At 36.6% G+C, this 19,299-nt stretch overlaps 1 protein-coding gene and 1 long non-coding RNA gene across 2 annotated transcripts; one reads left to right on the plus strand and one right to left on the minus strand.

Moving 5' to 3' along the window:
• Positions 1-2,637: 2,637 nt before the first annotated feature.
• On the minus strand, positions 2,638-7,151 carry LOC125249242. Its single transcript, XR_007180520.1, has 5 exons — positions 5,963-7,151; positions 4,376-4,775; positions 3,901-4,130; positions 3,710-3,826; positions 2,638-3,487 (listed from the first exon to the last, which is right to left on the minus strand). It is a non-coding gene; the product is annotated as an uncharacterized LOC125249242 (long non-coding RNA).
• An 8,112-nt stretch (positions 7,152-15,263) lies between these two features.
• On the plus strand, positions 15,264-17,616 carry LOC125243206 (zinc finger protein 239-like). The gene is made up of 2 exons (XM_048152708.1): positions 15,264-15,798; positions 16,717-17,616. Exons 1-2 carry the CDS (start codon positions 15,711-15,713, stop codon positions 17,454-17,456), a joined length of 828 nt encoding a protein of 275 aa, XP_048008665.1. The 5' UTR covers positions 15,264-15,710; the 3' UTR covers positions 17,457-17,616.
• The last annotated feature ends 1,683 nt before the right edge of the window (positions 17,617-19,299 follow it).

A 19,299-nucleotide genomic window follows, 5' to 3' on the forward strand; every position in this document is an offset into this window, starting at 1 on the left:
CTCCCGGGGGCATGTTTCAGCTGATGCAGCAGACTTTATTTGGGCCTCTGTTGCAGCGGCATCCCAGTTCATGACAGCAGCTACAATCAAAGCAAAAAAATCCACATGTAAAATAAATAAATACAAACGCCGCTGTTGTGGTTTAGCTTGCAGCAGAGATAGAATACATAGTTGAAAATCAAGTACTCGAATCAAGTAAATGAAATGGTTATTAAATCACAAATCAAGTAAAACTACATCAAGCCTGATATTAAGCATTCCACACACATATACATACAATTTTTTTTTTAAATGACCATAATTTTTATTGCCGTAAACAATGTCTTGTCTTCAAATCCTATTTTGTCTTTTTTGCCCTTCCCTTTCATGTTGAATTGGGTCATTAGTTGATTGGTGAAGAGCCTAATCCAATCCAAGACATAAATAATATGCATCACACACACACACACATACCTGTTTATCGGGCTAGAGGGACAATTTTTGAAACTTTTCATAGGTAATTTTTGTTTTCTCTGTTGTGCATTACAATTTGGCACATAAGTTGTAAATAACTCATCACACCGGGACACACTTGAATGTGTTGTTTTCGTTACCAAAACCCAAAACTCTCTTGACAGCACTAGTAAGAATAAAGAAGTTGCCTGGTTTTATTGCCTCTTCCATGTTATGGATTCTTGTTGTGTGGCGCAAAGTCACAAGTAATCTCCCAAGTTCCCTTACTTTCTGTCTTATATACTCATGCTTTGATCTGTCACTCCCATGATTATTAAAGAGGGACTGGGCAAACTGCATGAGATAATGGTCATTCCTTATTGTAGTTGACACGTCATCCTTGTGCATTTTGCCCAGCACTGACCAAAGTTCACTTGAAATTGGCTGGGACATTGTGGATTGAGCAGATGCTATACCAAAGACTCTGTCTCTCAACTCAGGTCCCTCTTCAACATTATTCTCTGGTCTTAGAGCACATCTTTTCATATGTCGAGAAAGTTATTTTCTGGATAACATACACTTACAGTACAAGCAGTAATCATATGTCTCAGGGATGCTGCTCTGTTTGGAACTCATTTTCACTTTAAGACAGCCTGATCCTGTGGTTTTAACAATCGAGTTGTGCTTGAAGTTGCCAAGGTTGGAGTGCCTGTGCGATTTCAGCATTTTCATTTACATGCCTCTCGAGATGACGTGCAAATTTTGTTTGAGGTTTTCCACATACAAAACAATAATTGACTTGGCTTTTAAGGAATTTTGCTGATTTGGTTAGGGATTTATTTTGGCCAAGAATATCCACAGTACCTTTTTCGTTACTCGCAACTTTTGTTTTTTGCTGGTATTAAAAGGATTAAAGACAAAATTAATAATATTTATTAAGATTGATGTGGTTTGGAATTGGTAAAATGTGCTTAGAAAAAAATACATCTTGTGTATGGCTGTGTATGAATGTCTGCTGTATTCAGTCAACAACTTCACCTTCATATAAACTTGATAAATGTTCACTTGAACAAGCTGTTAACTTTTATTTGTAACAATTCATGAAGAAATTCATTAAAACTGAAATGTGTTTTTGTAAAGTTGTATATTAGTACAACAAAAAAAATTCTTGAACACATGCTGTTCTAACTTTGAGGCTTAAACAATAAAAAGCCAATTTCATTAAAAGTGAAACGTGGTTATGTGAATGGAAATCTACATTTAGCGTTCTTGTATTAGTACAACTACATGAAACTTTCCTTGAACACAAACGTTTAAAAAGAACTAACCCTTTATACACAAATTCAAGTTATATAAGGCCTGTTAGAAAGGCAGAGTTCTTTGCGCATGCGCTGATTCCATCAGTCATCATCAGTGTTGCCAGACGTACGATAATTATCGTATTTGTACGATCAATAATGAAAAAAATCCCATAATGTATGATAATTCCACAATTTTGTGACAATTCAAATGATGGTCATTGTAATCATAGGGCTTCTATACTTGAAGAGTTTGGTTCCAAAACGCAATAACTCCATTTTGATTATTTTGAGTAAAAAGGTGTTTTCTTTACCAAGAAAGTGGCAAGATGAAAACCCCTATTTTCTCTTTCAAACTTTCATATAGCATCTTTTGGATATAAAAACATTAAAAATTCAAATCTACATTTTGATTTTAAAAAGTTTATTATAAAAACGTATTATTTTTTTCCCCCAAAATGCAATAAATCCATGACACTTTTTTTTTTTTCAAAATGCAATTAATTCGTCAATATAAAAGTTATTTTTCAAATTGAAAATACACAACAAAGTAAGTTGATTCACATATATGACAGAGTCTAAACTTTGCCAATATTTATCTTATATTCAGCCATTTTACTAAAAATACATTCAACCGTCGCTCCCAAAATGGTCATCTTGTTAATGTTATGAATTATTTGTCATTACCGATTAAAGAGTATCTGGCGCCAATAAATAAACACACTTTTGGTATTAAAAACGGCTTTTAAAAAAGCCTTAAATGTTTACAGTGCGTGGAATGGTGCGCTGTGATTGGTTGAGAGCGGATATATCGCATTCTGCAGAAAAAGGAGACTGGCGTTTGTTGTGTTTTGGGAAGAAAGGGAGAAAACATGACAGAACAACACGACGGATATCGCATTTTGCGCAAAATTAATAAATGACTTTTCAATACCGACTAGATACAATACTGATTTTGGCGGAAACTAAATTTTTTGAAAATGGCGTTTATCGCGTTTTGGAACCAAACTCTTCACTTGTTTATCTAGCTGTGGATGATTCATGATTGTGATGAGAAAGTTAACTCGGTGCTACGCATCTCATATCACGTAATGTCTTCTCAGCCAATCATCGTGGAGAATGACTCTCACGCTCATGAGCAAAAGTTAATGTTCATGCGGCGGCGCCAGTTGTTTCCAAGCTGAGTTCGATAGTTTAGAAGTATAAAAGTATTGAAAATGAGTGCTGAAAAGGAAGGTGACGACAGAGGAAAGGCAAAGAGGAAGGCAGAGGCAGAGAAGAACTGTTTCAGGCCAAGACACCAAAGCCTTCTGCCGGTGTTGTAAATGATGTGATGCACAGGGGAATGGAGTGTATATAGTTCAACTATTTTTAAGAGAACAATTATCATTTCCTGTGATTTACAGATTTTTTTTTTAGCGGTTGAATTATTTCTCTAAGGCAGGTTAGAGTTTTTTGTTTCAAACACTCTTCTTCGCCTCTCTTTAAGCCTTCTTCGGCGCTCAGTCAGGCCGCACTAGTGACTCTAGAGCAGCTGTTCTCCTCTGAATGTGCTTCAAAACATCATAGAGTGTTTGTCTCCTGTGTGTTTCTGCAGTGGAGGGACCTGGTTGCTCTTCTGGGAGAAGCTGTTCTTGGGAGCTTGAGGCCTGTGAAGCTGTAGTCTGGGATGAGGTAGTGTTGAATAGAGGAGTTGAGCATATTGTTCCTGATGTTGGACTCTCAACTCCACATTTCCAAAATAAATCTTCCATTTGCTGTGGAAAAAGTGTAAATAGAGATGCTTTAAAAATGATTTTAACCCAGTGATTCTGCAGCAATTGTAATACAATAAGCACTGCAACCTTGTAATACTCCCATGTAACTTTTCCCTCTCCTGTTGCCCGACACCAGTCTTTAGTCCTTTTGTAGGTAGTTATCATGTTGCCAAGTTTCCCCCCCCCCCCCCCCCCGCAATTTCTCATTAATGATGTTGTAACCTTTTTCTTTGAAAGCTTGCTCAAGCTTTTTGTAGAATGGATTTTTATTTCTGTGGTCCAGATGCAGATGGATTTGTGTTAGGTCAAGCAGCAGCAGTGTAGTCCTGTGTATGAATTCTGTGAAAACAGCACTTTATAATTGTGAGAGATGAACTTTGTATACATAATGGATATTTTGAAACAGCACATACCTTGTTGGTAATAATAATATTGTACACCTTGACACTTGTGTAGTTTGAAGAGTCAAACTTTCCAGTGCCTTTTGGCCTGATGTTTGCCTTTAGGTGGGTGAGCTCCACATGGTCCACCAACCAACGCTTCATCTCTCCATAATGAGACCTCATGGAGTTTGGATCCACACCTCAAACTAAGGTCCAGGAAGGATAGGAACCTAGGCCTGAGTTATCCTGGCCATTTGCAACTGAAAAATGACAGTGTCACAGATGAGGACAATACCAGAGTGTTTTTCAGTCCTGGTCCAGGAACCCCAACACTGAATATTTCCAGTGTATTCCTTATATTGTATTCCCAATCAAGGTTAATTCAAGATGTTACGGGACTCAAGGACCATGACTGAGAAACACAAGTACAATAGCTTACAGTTGCCTAGGGTAAGTAATCAGAATAATGTACAAGATATTCATTTATGCTCTTAAATTCACTCACTTTTTCAATCTTTCCCTTCAGACTAAGATGACCGGTGTTTGAGAAAATGTCTTCACCAGTCATATATTGGGAAGGGGGTAGAGGACCTCCTTAGCAGCTCTTTCTGCTGACTCCACTACAGCCAATAGAGCTGTTCTGAATTTTCTTGTCGCGCGAGTGAGAAACAAGCACGGCCGCCCATATTTTCTGGAGAGGGTGTAATTTTTGACTACGTATGACCCACCCTCTTCAAATTCTGGGTCACTACCATTTCTGATGGACATATATACGTTCTGTCCATCGGCACATGTTGTGGTCGTCTTGTATGTGCCTATGTCTATTTTATTTACAAAGCTCTTTGGCTTTTGCAGGTTGAAACACAATTCTAAGTGGTGTTTGGTGACTATAGGGGGTTGACATCCTAAGAGAAATGCAAAAAAAGTTAAAAAGTTAGTTTAAAATAAATAAATAAACATACAAAATGTGCTCAAAATTACTATTATAATTTGTCCTCTCAGAGACTGTCCAACTATGTCATTAAGTCATTTGTCACATCTTGCCACAATTATAATAAGAACATTATAGAATGTTATAAATTCTTTGTGCTTTAGTTGCCCGTGTGTCAGCGTTGTTAATGAGCATCCCTAATTTGAATTGCAATATGATAAACATCTAATATGAAAACGTCTATGACATCCATAATTAATAATAATAGTAATAATGTTTAATAAATAGTTGTAGTAATTTAATTTGTGAAAAGTAATACAATTACAATACTGATAATTATGTCTTCTGGTGGAAAACCGTAAGGAGGCCTTTAAGTTTCTGTGTTTATAAACCATTTTCAGTGTGGTGAAATGGTGTAAAGTCTGGTAAGATCCGCAAAAATATTGGAAAGTCTGCAAGTGAAGAATAAATGTTGCTGCTTTCCCAAATGCATGTTCATGCGGCTCAAACTCAAGATGCAGTTGCATATTTTTTGGATTATCACACCAAGTAGAGGTACACAATATATCATGATCAGCTGCCGATTAATTATTGGCCAATAACTGGAAAAAAATAAATGATTATAATTGCGTCAGAGGACCTTCACTGTTCATTAGTTGTTATATTTGTGGTCCACAGAAGAACTTTCAGCTCTTCAGATGATCTGTAGTGCAAGTGCAGCATCTGTCCAAGAGTGTGCTTAGCCAAGTTATCATGTCACTTCACTCTGTGACAATTATTTCAGCATCTTTGCACTGTTATGTAATTTTTTGGGGGCTTGTCTAACTCATGATAATCTGCTTTAACAACACTAGTGTGTGTTTAACTCGTGGTTTATGAGGTCACAAGGCTTTCAGTATACTGATAACACACAAGTGTTTTGACAATAGTGTACTGCTGAATCACATTTTGTAGCAATAAGAGAATTTCACTTCAGGTCTTGTTACAACGAGTGAAAAACTAAATTGACAAAAGTGTTAAAAAACCTCTTTAGCAGAAGTGACTACACTTCCCATTATGGCTGCAGCGACAGGCTTATGGACAAACTGGAAGACAGAAAAAAACTGAAACAACTGGATGATATTAGTATAAATACTTGAATATCATTTGGAAATATTCTACCTTGCACAGTTCCTGCCCACAGTGAGAACGCCATGGCAAGTCTTGTCCTCCATAATCATAAGTGATCTCCTCATCTTTATTTATGTCTTTCATTGAAAATAAACAAAGATGAGGCTTTCCATCCAGTTAATTTTTTTTTATTTTGCCATTTGGCTTTGGGCTGTCATTTACAAGTCTCCCAAGAGAGCCGTCATCAAAGGAGGCATCAATGCTATATGGGGAAAAAATTATTGTTACAAATGTTCACTAAAGTTATGCTCTGGAAAGGAATACATAATTAGTAATCACTATAACCTGCCCCAAAACTGTGTTGATATTTAGTTTCAGGGTTAAGAAACACATTTTTAAAATACAGTAAAATACAGGCTACTCACCAGCAGTCACGCCCTCTGTGTTTGAAAAAGTATGCATAATTATTATTTACATATTTTCACAATTTCCCTTTTTCCACTAAAGTTCCTCTGTACTCCAGAATAAAGGAACCTTGTGAGATAGGGGTTTTTGCAAACACACCCCGACCTAAATTAAATAAAAATCAACAGAAAACTGTTAAACAGTTTAAACTACATAAAGGTAGGGTAGGCGATTTCGTAAAGGCTAGTAATAGCAAGCTAGCTTTAAAAGCATAAGATTCCCACCCTCCCAGCATAATCACTCTGCAAAGCCACACCTCCTCCAAAACAAATGAACGCACTCAGGCAGAGCAGAGACTAACCAGTGACACGATGAGAGACGGCTTTGGTGGAGGATTAAATGCCACGCTGTCAGATTACCTCATGCTTCATTCACCGTTGAGAAAACATTACAGTGCAAAGTGCATAATATTGCAATAATAGCACCTTTCATTCTCGCTAGAACACGCTTATGATAGATCACATCATAAACAGGGTGTGCAGAGATATGCAAATACATACTTGACAGGCAGGCAAAATAGCCTATCGTAAAGTTCGGACCGAATATTTTGATTGGACGAACATTCTATGGTCCTACACCTAGACGATATTAATACATATAAATAAATAAATAAATATAGACCACTTAACTTATTGTTTGCTATCGGGATGTGAGGCGAATTTCAACAAGCGTATCAATGTTTTTGAACCAAATTACCTACCCTGACTTTGACCAAAACACATTTAAACAGTACCACTAACACAAACTAGGGCTGCACAATAAATCGAAATCACGATTTGACAGAAGCTGCGATTGTCATGTGTATCTGTCAGTGAAGCAGGGTTCTGAGATCAGCAGTAAATCTCCATCCGAAAACCAGATAAACTCCAAAAAAGCCCCGCAGAAGAAACCCAGGAAATGCCCATCACTGCAGCTGAATAAACGGAAGATTTAACTGCTTTCATTGATTCAACGTGACTAAAAAACACATGACTATGGCAATATATGGTTTATCTGAGATCTTATTATTACAATTTTCATTAAAATAAAGTATATCTATAATGCAATGCTAATCGATAAAGCTTACAATACTATGAAATATTGTGTGCCTTATTCTGTTTAAGAAGCCACATCATCTCACAGAAGGGATTTATTTCAAACACTCGACTGGCGTAATGAAGTGAGTTTGGAGTAAAAACATGTTATTAAATGTGGTATTTTCAGATGGATCAGCATTTCCTACACAGAGCCACTGAGAAGCTACGCAAACAGCTGTCATTATCGCAAACGATTTCATAATCACATGATTATATCATTGTGTTACATCTTCTAGCTTGTCAGTGATCTACGTCTCTGTATAGTAAATGCTGCTCCATCTGAAAGCAGGTGATGGAGATTTACTACTAATCACAGGACCACTTTACTGACGAGATGTGCATGACAATCACATTCGATTAATCGTGCGGCTCTAATACAAACATACACACATCTTTTTTTCCACACCATTTTTGTTTTATTTGTGTTTTTTTCTGTTTTTGTTTCATAATATATATATATATATTATGAAACAAAAACTGAAAAAAACACAAACCTAATTATAAGTAATAAATTAATTTAATTAGGACTATAATTTGAGGGCAGTAGTGCCCGTGCACCTGGAGCCCTGCATTGAGATTAAACTTATGGAGTATACACACTAGGCTGGAGCACGATTAAAGGATAAATTCACTTCCAGAACAAAAATTTCCTTATAATTTACTCACGCTCATGTTATTCAAGATGTTCATGCGTTTCTTTCTTCAGTCGCAAAGAAATTAAGGTTTTTGAGATTAAGGTTTTTTCTCCATATTGTGACTTCACTGGTGGCCAACGATTGAACATCCAAAATGCATGGTGAGTAAATTATCAGGAAATGTTTATTCTGGAAATGAACTTATCCTTTAAGTCATTTTGATGTGACTATATTGAAGTAGGGCTGGACGATATGGACAAAATTTATATCACAATATATTTCTTAATTTCGGTCAATACAATATAGATCCGATATCGATATAAACACTATCTGAAATTTTTTAACATTATAACATTTCTTTATCATGACTTTTGATTAATTTTATGCATCCTTGCTAAATAAAATTACTAATTTCTATAATTTCTTTTCCCAAAAAATAATAAAAATTATACTGACTCCAAACTTTTGAACAGAATAGTGTAACAAACAACAAAAGTGTTTTATTTCAGATAAATACTGATCTTTGGATCTTTCTATTCATCAAAGAATCCTGAAAAAGAATGTACTCAACTGTTTTAAATATTGATAATCAGCAAATCAGTATATCATGTGACACTGAAGACTGGAGTAATGATGCTGAAAATTCAGCTGTGCATCAACAGAAATAAATTATAGTTCAAAATCTATTCAAATAGAAAGCTATTTTAAATAGTCAAAATATTTTAAAAAATTTACTGTTTTTTGCTGAACTTTTGATCAAATAAATGCAGCATGTGCTTCAGCCAGAAAAAAAAAGGGTTTTGGGGGTCAAACATGTTCAAGCACGGTTCAGATCGTCTAGTGTGAGTACACCCCTTGGCCCCTTCTAAAACTTTGGTCTATTTTTGAAACACATTTTACTCCATTATTGGATTATCCAAGGCATGCATGCTACTCTGTACAGGTCACAGACTGTATTTACGGTGGACCACTGTGTATCCTGTATAATAGAAGTTAAGTAGTTAAGAGATAGTTTATGGGAAACCCAAAAAAAAAAAACCTTACCTTTGATGGGATTAATGTATCTCCCAGTTATATTGTCTTTGTCCCCCCCCGTCACAGAATTTAGGGTATTCCTGCATCAATGCTGCCCAGAATGACGAAAGAGGGCAGGAGCTAAAGAGTTCCTTCAGTCTACTGTCACTCTTCAGCTCAATAAGCTGTTCCTGCATAACAATTGATAGCTCGTTTGCTGTGCACACAAACGGATCTCGAACCCATGCAAAAGAGCGATAATCCTCTTTAAAGTATGTCACAAATTGTTTTCTCATTGCTGACATGTGCTCAAACGCTGATTGAAATAGGGAGGAGAAATCGTGTGACGTGCCTGCATCAGTGATAAAATCTGCAAGGATGGGGAACATGTCGCAGTTCCATCGACTGATGCGGCCATGCCAGAGGTCTAGTTTTTGTGTAAAGGCATGAACTTTGTCTGCAAGGAGCAAAATATGAGTTTCGCGGCCTTGCAAAGACAGGTTGAGACCATTCAAGCAGTCAAATATATCGACCAAATAGGACAGAGACGCAAGCCACATAGTGTCATCCAGATGCTTCGCCAGATCTGATTTGATTTCTGTCAAAAACCACTTCACCTCCTCTCACAGCTCATATAACCGCTGTAACACCCGCCCCTGGAGAGCCAGTGAACTTCAGTGTGCAGAAGCAGCTGTTCGTGCCCTGACCCCATCTCCTGGCAGAGGACCCCAAACAAGCGAGAGTTTAGCGGCCGTGATTTGATGAGATTTATAATTTTCATGGATTGGTTCAGCACGGAGTCAAAGAGAACCCGCATTTTTTTAGCAGCTAGTGCTTCGCGATGGACCATGCAATGTGTCCATTTCACAAGTGGAGCTACTTGCTGAACGCGAGCAGCTAGGCCACGCTCACGCCCTGTTATTGCCTGCGCACCATCCGTGCATAGACCAATGCATCGAGTTTGGCTGCTGCACTATCGCCTATCATTATTCTGCACATGTCTTGCGCTGCCTGGCAAAATGAGAGTCTGGCGATTGTATGCGGTTTACCCAGTTGAGCGATTCTTTTGGCCACTACATACGATGCCTCCAAACACTGTTTAGACACAGTGCTGTGCACTGAAATGGTTGCCTGTTGCTGATGGAGGCCATCAAACTTTGAAATTGAAATATCACATGGTCCTAAGTATTCAGACTCTTTGCTGTGACACTCATATATTTAACTCAGGTGCTGTCCATTTCTTCTGATCATCCTTGAGATGGTTCTACACCTTCATTTGAGTCCAGCTGTGTTTGATTATACTAATTGGACTTGACTAGGAAAGCCACACACCTGTCTATATAAGACCTTACAGCTCACAGTGCATGTCAGAGCAAATGAGAACCATGAGGTCAAAGGAACTGCCTGAAGAGCTCAGAGACAGAATTGTGGCAAGGCACAGATCTCTCCAAGGTTACAAAAACATTTCTGCTGCACTTAAGGTTCCTAAGAGCACAGTGGCCTCCATAATCCTTAAATGGAAGACGTTTGGGACGACCAGAACCCCTCCTAGAGCTGGCCGTCCGGCCAAACTGAGCTATCGGGGGAGAAGAGCCTTGGTGAGAGAGGTAAAGAAGAACCCAAAGATCACTGTGGCTGAGCTCCAGAGATGCAGTCGAGAGATGGGAGAAAGTTGTAGAAAGTCAACCATCACTGCAGCCCTCCACCAGTCGGGGCTTTATGGCAGAGTGGCCCGACGGAAGCCACTCCTCAGGGCAAGACACATGAAAGCCCGCATGGAGTTTGCCAAGATGGTGAGAAATAAGATTCTCTGGTCTGATGAGACCAAGATAGAACTTTTTGGCCTTAAATCTAAGCGGTATGTGTGGAGAAAACCAGGCACTGCTCATCACCTGTCCAATACAGTCCCAACAGTGAAGCATGGTGGTGGCAGCATCATGCTGTGGGGGTGTTTTTCAGCTGCAGGGACAGGACGACTGGTTGCAATCGAGTGAAAGATGAATGTGGCCAAGAACAGAGATATCCTGGACGAAAATCTTCTCCACAGTGCTCAGGACCTCAGACTGGGCCGAAGGTTTACCTTCCAACAAGACAATGACCCTAAGCACACAGCTAAAATAACGAAGGAGTGGCTTCACAACAACTCCGTGACTGTTCTTGAATGGCCCAGCCAGAGCCCTGATTTAAACCCAATTGAGCATCTCTGGAGAGACCTAAAAATGGATGTCCACCAACGTTTACCATCCAACCTGACAGAACTGGAGAGGATCTGCAAGGAGGAATGGCAGAGGATCCCCAAATCCAGGTGTGAAAAACTTGTTGCATCTTTCCCAGAAAGACTCATGGCTGTATTAGATCAAAAGGGTGCTTCTACTAAATACTGAGCAAAGGGTCTGAATACTTATGACCATGTGATATTTCAGTTTTTCTTTTTTAATCTGCAAAAATGTCAACAATTCTGTGTTTTTCTGTTAATATGGGGTGCTGTGTGTACATTAATGAGGAAAAAAAATAACTTAAATGATTTCAGCAAATGGCTGCAATATAACAAAGAGTGAAAAATTTAAGGGGGTCTGAATACTTTCCATACCCACACTGTAACATAGATTTAAACTCAGTTTAAATCTAAGCTTTAGAAAAGTATACCTGACTGAGGTATATTTTTTATGTAAAATAAACTTATTTTTATGTTATATTACTTAACTTAAGTAAAAAAAAAATCATTCCAGCAAGTTCAGGCAGCCGAAACCTAAAATTGTGGTAATTTTGGTTACATATGATTGTATAAAAACATCAATATCAATAACCAATATATGGCTGTAGTACTCAATGGCTGCATATAGGCTGAAATTTAAAAACCATTGTTGTAATAAACTTAACCTCTTTTTTGCATTTTTAAATTAAAAAAAAAAAATCTACAATTTTCACTTGTAATAAAATCTATTTATGTTAAATACATTAAATACATAACGTTTCTAAGCAGCTTTACAGGAAATGCAACATTAGTGATCTGTTATAAGAGATGACTGTGTCCAAATTATCTAATGTTATATTAGCCATATTTTGACATCAACTTTTAGGTTAAGTTTAAATTTAATTTATTTTCCCAAAAACTGTGTAATTATTAAGGGCTGTTCACAGTAGACTTCTCTTTCCATTCATACACATGTGAATGTGGGACACCAGAAACACAAGATCAAGTGAAGTTTGCAGTAAAGTGGAGTAGATTGAATATTTTAAAAGTTTTGAGTGATTATTATTTATTTATGTTTTTAAAAGAGATTCCACAGAGTGTGATGTCATATCTTGACCGTTGCCGTCTCTGTAGAAAGTTCACATGCTCAAAGTCTAGACTGACTGATCTTTAAACATGTTATTATCAGTGTCCTACATGATTCTCTCAACACTTACTTCTGACATGATTTTCCTCCTTTCAAAAACGCCCAGGAAGTGACATCATCTGGGCTCTCTCTACAGCATGATGGGAGGACAAGAAAAAATAATCTCAATCCATTGTCTCAGTTTTTACACAAATGAATGACTGCATTCATCAACCCTGTTACCAAAGTTACTGTAAGAAGAGATTTTGCTCAAGTTACACTCACAACCCTGTCAGCCATTCTGGAAAGTTGAACAATGTTGTAAACTATATTGAAAATGGCTAAATTCTGGTAACACTCCTGCAAATTGTGAACCAAATGAAATAAATGTAAAATATGTAAATATTTAGTTTGATCTGATGTTGACAATCAATGTGAAAGTTTCTCAAACCTCCCTTTCCTGAGCTTTTGTTAGAAAAGAACATTGTTTAATTTCATAGTTTAACTGTTTCTGTAAATGTGCAGAAGTGCTTGAATCTTTCTAACATGAATGTTGTTCAGCATCATGAATGAATGAAGAATAAACACCAACCTCTTTGTTCTTCAGTATCTTCAGTGTGTTTCATTCTGCAGGGTTCTGGATCACTCATGTTCTTGGCAGTTTTCAGCTCTTCCTGAAGCTTCAGTGCTCATCTGATGGGAATATTTCAGCATTTATTGGAGAACGGCTGTGGGCGGAGCTTCATTAAGTGAATTTGCAGTGGGCGGGGCTTTGTTGACTGAACTGCAGATTGGTTGGAGGAGATGATCTGCCCAAATCAAAAATAAATCAGTTACTGTGTTTGTTTTTATACAGTTATAGTCCAGATATCAAACTGTAGTGTCTGCATCTAATGAAATGTACAAAAGTGATTTTACATAGACACATTTCATTTAGTGTTTTTTCTGTTTAATGTTTCAAATTACTTTTGTGAAAACAAAATGTTTTACTGTCCCATTATCATTTAGTGTAACAGATATATTTAATGCAAAAAGGAATCAGTTATTTTGACCTGTATTTAATAAAAATATAAGAGAGATCATACTAAATGTCATTATATTTTAAATGATTAAAAACTTCTTGCTGGCAAATGGGTGAAAGCTAGTGGTTTGAAGGAAAGTGGTATAAAGTATAAAGATTTATATAGTATAAAGATTTAATTAAAATGACAAATAAAGAGTATTTTGAGCTTCACTGTGATCCTTCAATACAATGTTTGAATGTTGTCAAATGATTCTTGTTCTAAATATGCCTGATTTTTTTTCTTCTTTATTTATTTTTTTGTGCTATTCTGTTATTCTGTTTCTCCATTAACATATTGTCAAATAGAAAAGTAGTAAAGAACTGTAAGAAAAACAGTTAAAAGCACAAAGACAAATAATTGTTCATATTTGAGGTCCACAAATCCGCTCAGTCTGCTGACAGCAATGAAATGAGCTTTAAGTGTCAATTTACAGCAGATCTGAAGACATCAGCATAATAAATGAGGTGAAAACAGGAACTATTGACATGAAATAAAGAGTGTTTTCAGCTGTTTCTCTGTTAATATTGATGATCCTCAGACTATCAACACTCATTCAACAAGACATTCACATCATCTCACTTTATTCTGAGTGTTTGCTGATAGAAACTGATTATTTGAGTCACAATATATGAGAAAAGACTATAAACTTCTTTAATTAAAGACAATTCTGTTATTTCTCACAATATGACACCAATAATACAAAAACAAACACTCATCTTCAACAACCACAGCTGCTAAACATTTTACCAAATAAAAACAAAACATTTAGTTTTACATAAATTAATCTGATTAATTGCACAATGTGGTGATTAATTAATCTAATTAATCACAATTTAATCGCATGTCAAATTTGGCTGAGAAATTACCCCCAAAAGATCATCTAAGAGACATTACAAAAAGTGGCTTTAAATTTCATTTGATTCAACATGAGGATGAGTAAATGATAATTATTAATATATAAATATGATTTATTTATTGAAGTTATACTCTAAAAAAGAATCTAAAACTGCCAGTAGGTGGCAGAAAATGCCTTTATGAGTGATTCATTGAGTCCTTCATTCATTTGATTCGTTCAAATGGCTGATTCATTCAGGAATTAAGTAAATGGCTCTCTTTATGAGTGCACCACTAAATCATTGATTCACCCGATTGATTCGCTCAAAACGAAACACTGTTTAATAACAACATCATACTAAATTAAAAGAAAAACATTTATATTACTTTTAGATAAATGACCATATTAATAAAAAATAAAAACATGTTCCAGAAAGTGACAAAGTAGTTCCTTATGCAGTGATGTCCATACAGTGAGTTAAAGATTTACAAAAACTGCAAATAGTTTAAGTAGAAATCTAAAATCTCAGAGTTTTTCTCTAAGTGAGATCTTTCCAGCAGGATTTGTGAGTCTGAGACGGGGAGAGTTTTCAGTTTCTGCACATAAAACTGTTACATGTTAAAGATATAATTACTTTATTACAATGAATCTTATCATAAAATCAAACCATGTTTCATAGTTATAGTTAATTCATAGTTATCAAGCAGCAGTGGTTGATGAAGGTGAGTGTCATTAGTGTTTTTGAATTATTGGTGTTTTATCCATGTCATGTTGTGAGAAATAACAGTATTGTCTTTCACTAGAGCAGTTTATAGGATTTTCTCATACATTGTAACTCAAATAATCAGTTTCTATCAGCAAACACTCAGAATAAAGTGAGATGATCTGCTAATGATCTGAATGTCTTGTTGAATGAGTGTTGATAGTCTGAGGATCATCAATATTAACAGAGAAACAGCTGAAAACACTCTTTATTTCATGTCAATAGTTCCTGTTTTCACCTCATTTATTATGCTGCTGTCTTCAGATCTGCTGTAAATTGACACTTAAAGCTTATTTCATTGTTGTCAACAGACTGAGGGGATTTGATGACTACAAATATCTACATTTAAATCTGTCTTTATGTGTAAAACTGTTTTCCTTACCATTATACATATTTGGAATAATTTCTTTACATTATATTCTGTTATCATTTATATATAAAAACAAACCCCGTAACTGATATATTTTTATTTTGGCAGATCAGCTCCTCCCACACTGGGATTCATCATCAGTGAAGCTCCTCCCACAGCAGTGACATCATAAGTGAAGCTCCTTCCACTGGAATACATCAATAAATGCTGGGATATTCCCATTAAAGGAGCATCAGGAAGAGCTGAAACCAGTAAAGATGGAGTTTATTAAGGAGGACAGTGAGAACACGAGTGATCCAGAACCCTGCAGAAAGAAATACACTGAAGATACTGAAGAACAAAGAGGTTGGTGTTTATTCTTCATTCATGCATGAAAGATTCAACAACACATTTAGATATGCAGTTAATCTAATATTCAACAAATGGTCAGTAAAGTGAGATTTGAAAAATGTTCATATTGATTATAAACATCAGGTAACAATACAGATTATTTTACATCTGGTTCAAAATTTGCAATAATATAACCAAAATTTTAGTCAAGTTTCAAAATAGAAAAAATAGTAATATCAGTAAACACCAAACTGTATGAAGTAAATTCACTTTCCAGAATGGCTGACAGGGTTTTAAGCTTGACTTAAACAAAAAATGATTTATAAGTTGTATTTTTCATAAAATCTAGAAGTTATTCATAATTATATAGATTATTCTTCTTACAGTAACTTTGGTAACAGGGTTGATGAATGTGATCAACACTGTACAGTTTGTGTAAAAACTGAGACGATGGATTGGGATTATTTTCTTGTCCTCCCATCATGCTGTAGAAAGAGCCCAGATGATGTCACTTCCTGGGCGTCACAGTTTTAAGATGAGGAAAATTCATAACGGGGTTGAGGGTCAAAATTCACTTGAGTTTGTTTTCAGTGTCCCACATTCAAGAAAGAAAAAGTGTGACCAACCCTTAATAATTAAACAGTTTTAATAAAATAAATATCAATCTAAAAGTTGGTGTCAAAATATGTCAATAATTGTGATTCATCAACATATTTAATAGTTCTCACTACAGAAACAAGGTGATTTGTCTATAATGTTTTAAATATAATAAGTGTTTCAGGGACATATAAAAAGGCATCAAAGTGATCAGAATATTTCATAGCAGTCGTCTACTTCAGTACATGAAGGTTCACTTTTATGTTCTTTCACTTTCATAATCCTCATTTTGAATCACTTTAATATACTGAAAATTAACTTTTTTTGTAATTTCAGAGCTGATGGAAGTGAAGGAGGAGAGTGAAGAACTGAGTGAAGTGGAGGAGGAACATCATGTCAAACCTGGAGAAAAACCTTTGAGTCACTCAAAGACAAAAAATTCATTTTTAAAGAAAAGAAGAGCCAAGAAATCTACAACCTGCACTCAGTGTGGAAAGAGTTTCTCAACCAAACAATATCTTGAGATTCACATGAGAGTTCATACAGGAGAGAAGCCATTCACATGTGATCAGTGTGGGAAGAGTTTCACACAAAGAGGAAATCTTAAGGAACACATGAAAGTTCACACTGGAGAGAAGCCGTTCACATGTGATCAATGCGGGAAGAGTTTCACATCAAAACAAAGTCTTGAGATTCACAGTGCAGTTCATACAGGAGAGAAGCAGTTCGAATGTCATAAATGCAGCAAAACGTTTCTCTCTGCATCAAACCTGAGGAGACACCTGACAGTTCATGCAAAGGAGAAGCCACATTCATGTTCTGTGTGTGGAAAGAGTTTTTCACTGCTGTCATATTTAAATGAACATGAAAAAATACACACTGGTGTGAGAGAGTACATGTGCTTTGAGTGTGAGAAGACTTTTATTTCAGCAAACAGTTTAAAACAGCACCAGAGAATTCACACTGGAGAAAAACCTTACAAGTGTTCACACTGTGACAACAGATTCAGTGTGTCATCATCTCTGAAAACACACGAGAGGATCCACAGCAGAGAGAAGCGGCACACACACGTGTGATCAGTCTGGAAAGAGTTTCTCTTTTAAAAGTAACCTGAAGATACACATGAAGATCCATGCAGTGGAGAAACCACATCACCACAGTTTGAAATCACGATAAGTAGTTCATCTTTATGTGCTGAGCAACAAAGTAGTTTCCTTAAAGCCATAATATGTGGCAGGACAGTTTGGTGGTTGGTTGAAAAATCTGAATCTTCTCCTGAAACTACAACAGAACGATCAAATCACTGTTAAAACAGACTTTGTGGATTCTTTCCTTAAGGTCATTGTGACAAACTGCCATGTTTCTTTCTATTATTGTCATTTACAACATAATAAAACAACCTACAACTGACTATTAACTTGTTGTAGCTCATCTTCATTCATTCCATGATAAATCTCCCACCATTTCCCATCATCATTCCTTCGATCTTCTGTAGTAGTTCTTGTACCTGAATGTCTGATTTACTCTCGATATTGAAACAGTAAAATCGTCCTTCACATTCATTCAACAGCACGATCTTTCAGGTTTAGATGTTCATCAATGCCAGTTCCAGATCCTCCAGTTCATCTCCATGTGTGAACAGAATCATGATGTACTTCTGAACTTCAGGACCAAATAAACACTTCCAAATCCAGGATCCTCTAGAGGAATGGTGAGCAGAACTGAACTGAGACCTGCTGAACAACCAGAGACCAGCTGCTCTTTCTTCATCTCCAGCTGCTCTTCATTCAGATCTGGATCCAGTAGATCTGTAGAAATAATCACATGCACCTGCTTTTCTCCCATGTGTGTTTTACCATCACAAACTTCAGACTCGTGCTCTTTAAACCTGGTATCTCCCAGAATAGTGTTTCCAGATGAGCTTTTCCCAGAACCATTTCTGTCCATTAGAAGATTCCGGATCACTGGATTATCTGGACTGGAGTTGGTCTCTGAAATGTCTGAAATAAAAACATGGAATATGGGATTTAAGTTAATGTCATTCTTCTCACTGGAGGTCAAGAGTAAGAAAAGAAAATGTCTATGTTTCACAAACCAACATAAAATATTGAGTTTTAGTGTGTAAATGAGTCTCAAAGCAGAAGCATGTGAACTTTATATCCACTGGAATAAAAAAAACTGCAATCATTAAAAAATACCCTCTATATTAAGTTACAAGTGATCAATCCGATCAGCTGATCTACACAATGATCAATCAATATTGAAATAAAATGTTTAATGTTTGACCTGAGAGCCTGTTCACATTCAAACTGGATTGAGTCTGAATCAGATCTGAATCAGTGTTTTATTAGTGAATTAGACACGTTTATCAGATGAAACTCGTCTGCAGTTTCATTCCTCACTGAAAAACACATTCACTCTTACAAAAGATTCACTTCAACACAGTTTGATCTGAATCAATACAAATTGTGTTTTACTGAAGTGTCTCTCTCACCTCTGAACATGTTCTTATGACTGTAATGAAAGAAAAGTAGCATTGAGCATCATTCTGTCACAGACACGTCAGGTTCCAACATCCACCAATCACAGCGCACAACTTCCCCAGAGTACTGATCACCGCCACCTGCACCTCATCACCTCACTCATCAGCAGCACCATAAAGAGCACACGCACACAGCACTCCATGTCCGGTCTTGTTCCCATATACCTGTGTTAATGCTTACCTCAAGGACTCCTCTCTTCATACCTACCAGTCTCCAGCGTGTCTCCTTCCCTCTGTGTGCCACGTCTACTGTGTGTGTGTGTGCTTCAGCCAGCTCCAGCCACCTCCAGCGATCTCCAAGCTCCAGCGTATCCATTCATCTCCGCATCTGAAAAAAAAGGACAGTAACTATCTCCATTATTATCATCTTAACATCC

Source organism: Megalobrama amblycephala, linkage group LG1, assembly GCF_018812025.1.
Source record: "Megalobrama amblycephala isolate DHTTF-2021 linkage group LG1, ASM1881202v1, whole genome shotgun sequence".
NCBI lineage: Eukaryota > Metazoa > Chordata > Actinopteri > Cypriniformes > Xenocyprididae > Megalobrama > Megalobrama amblycephala.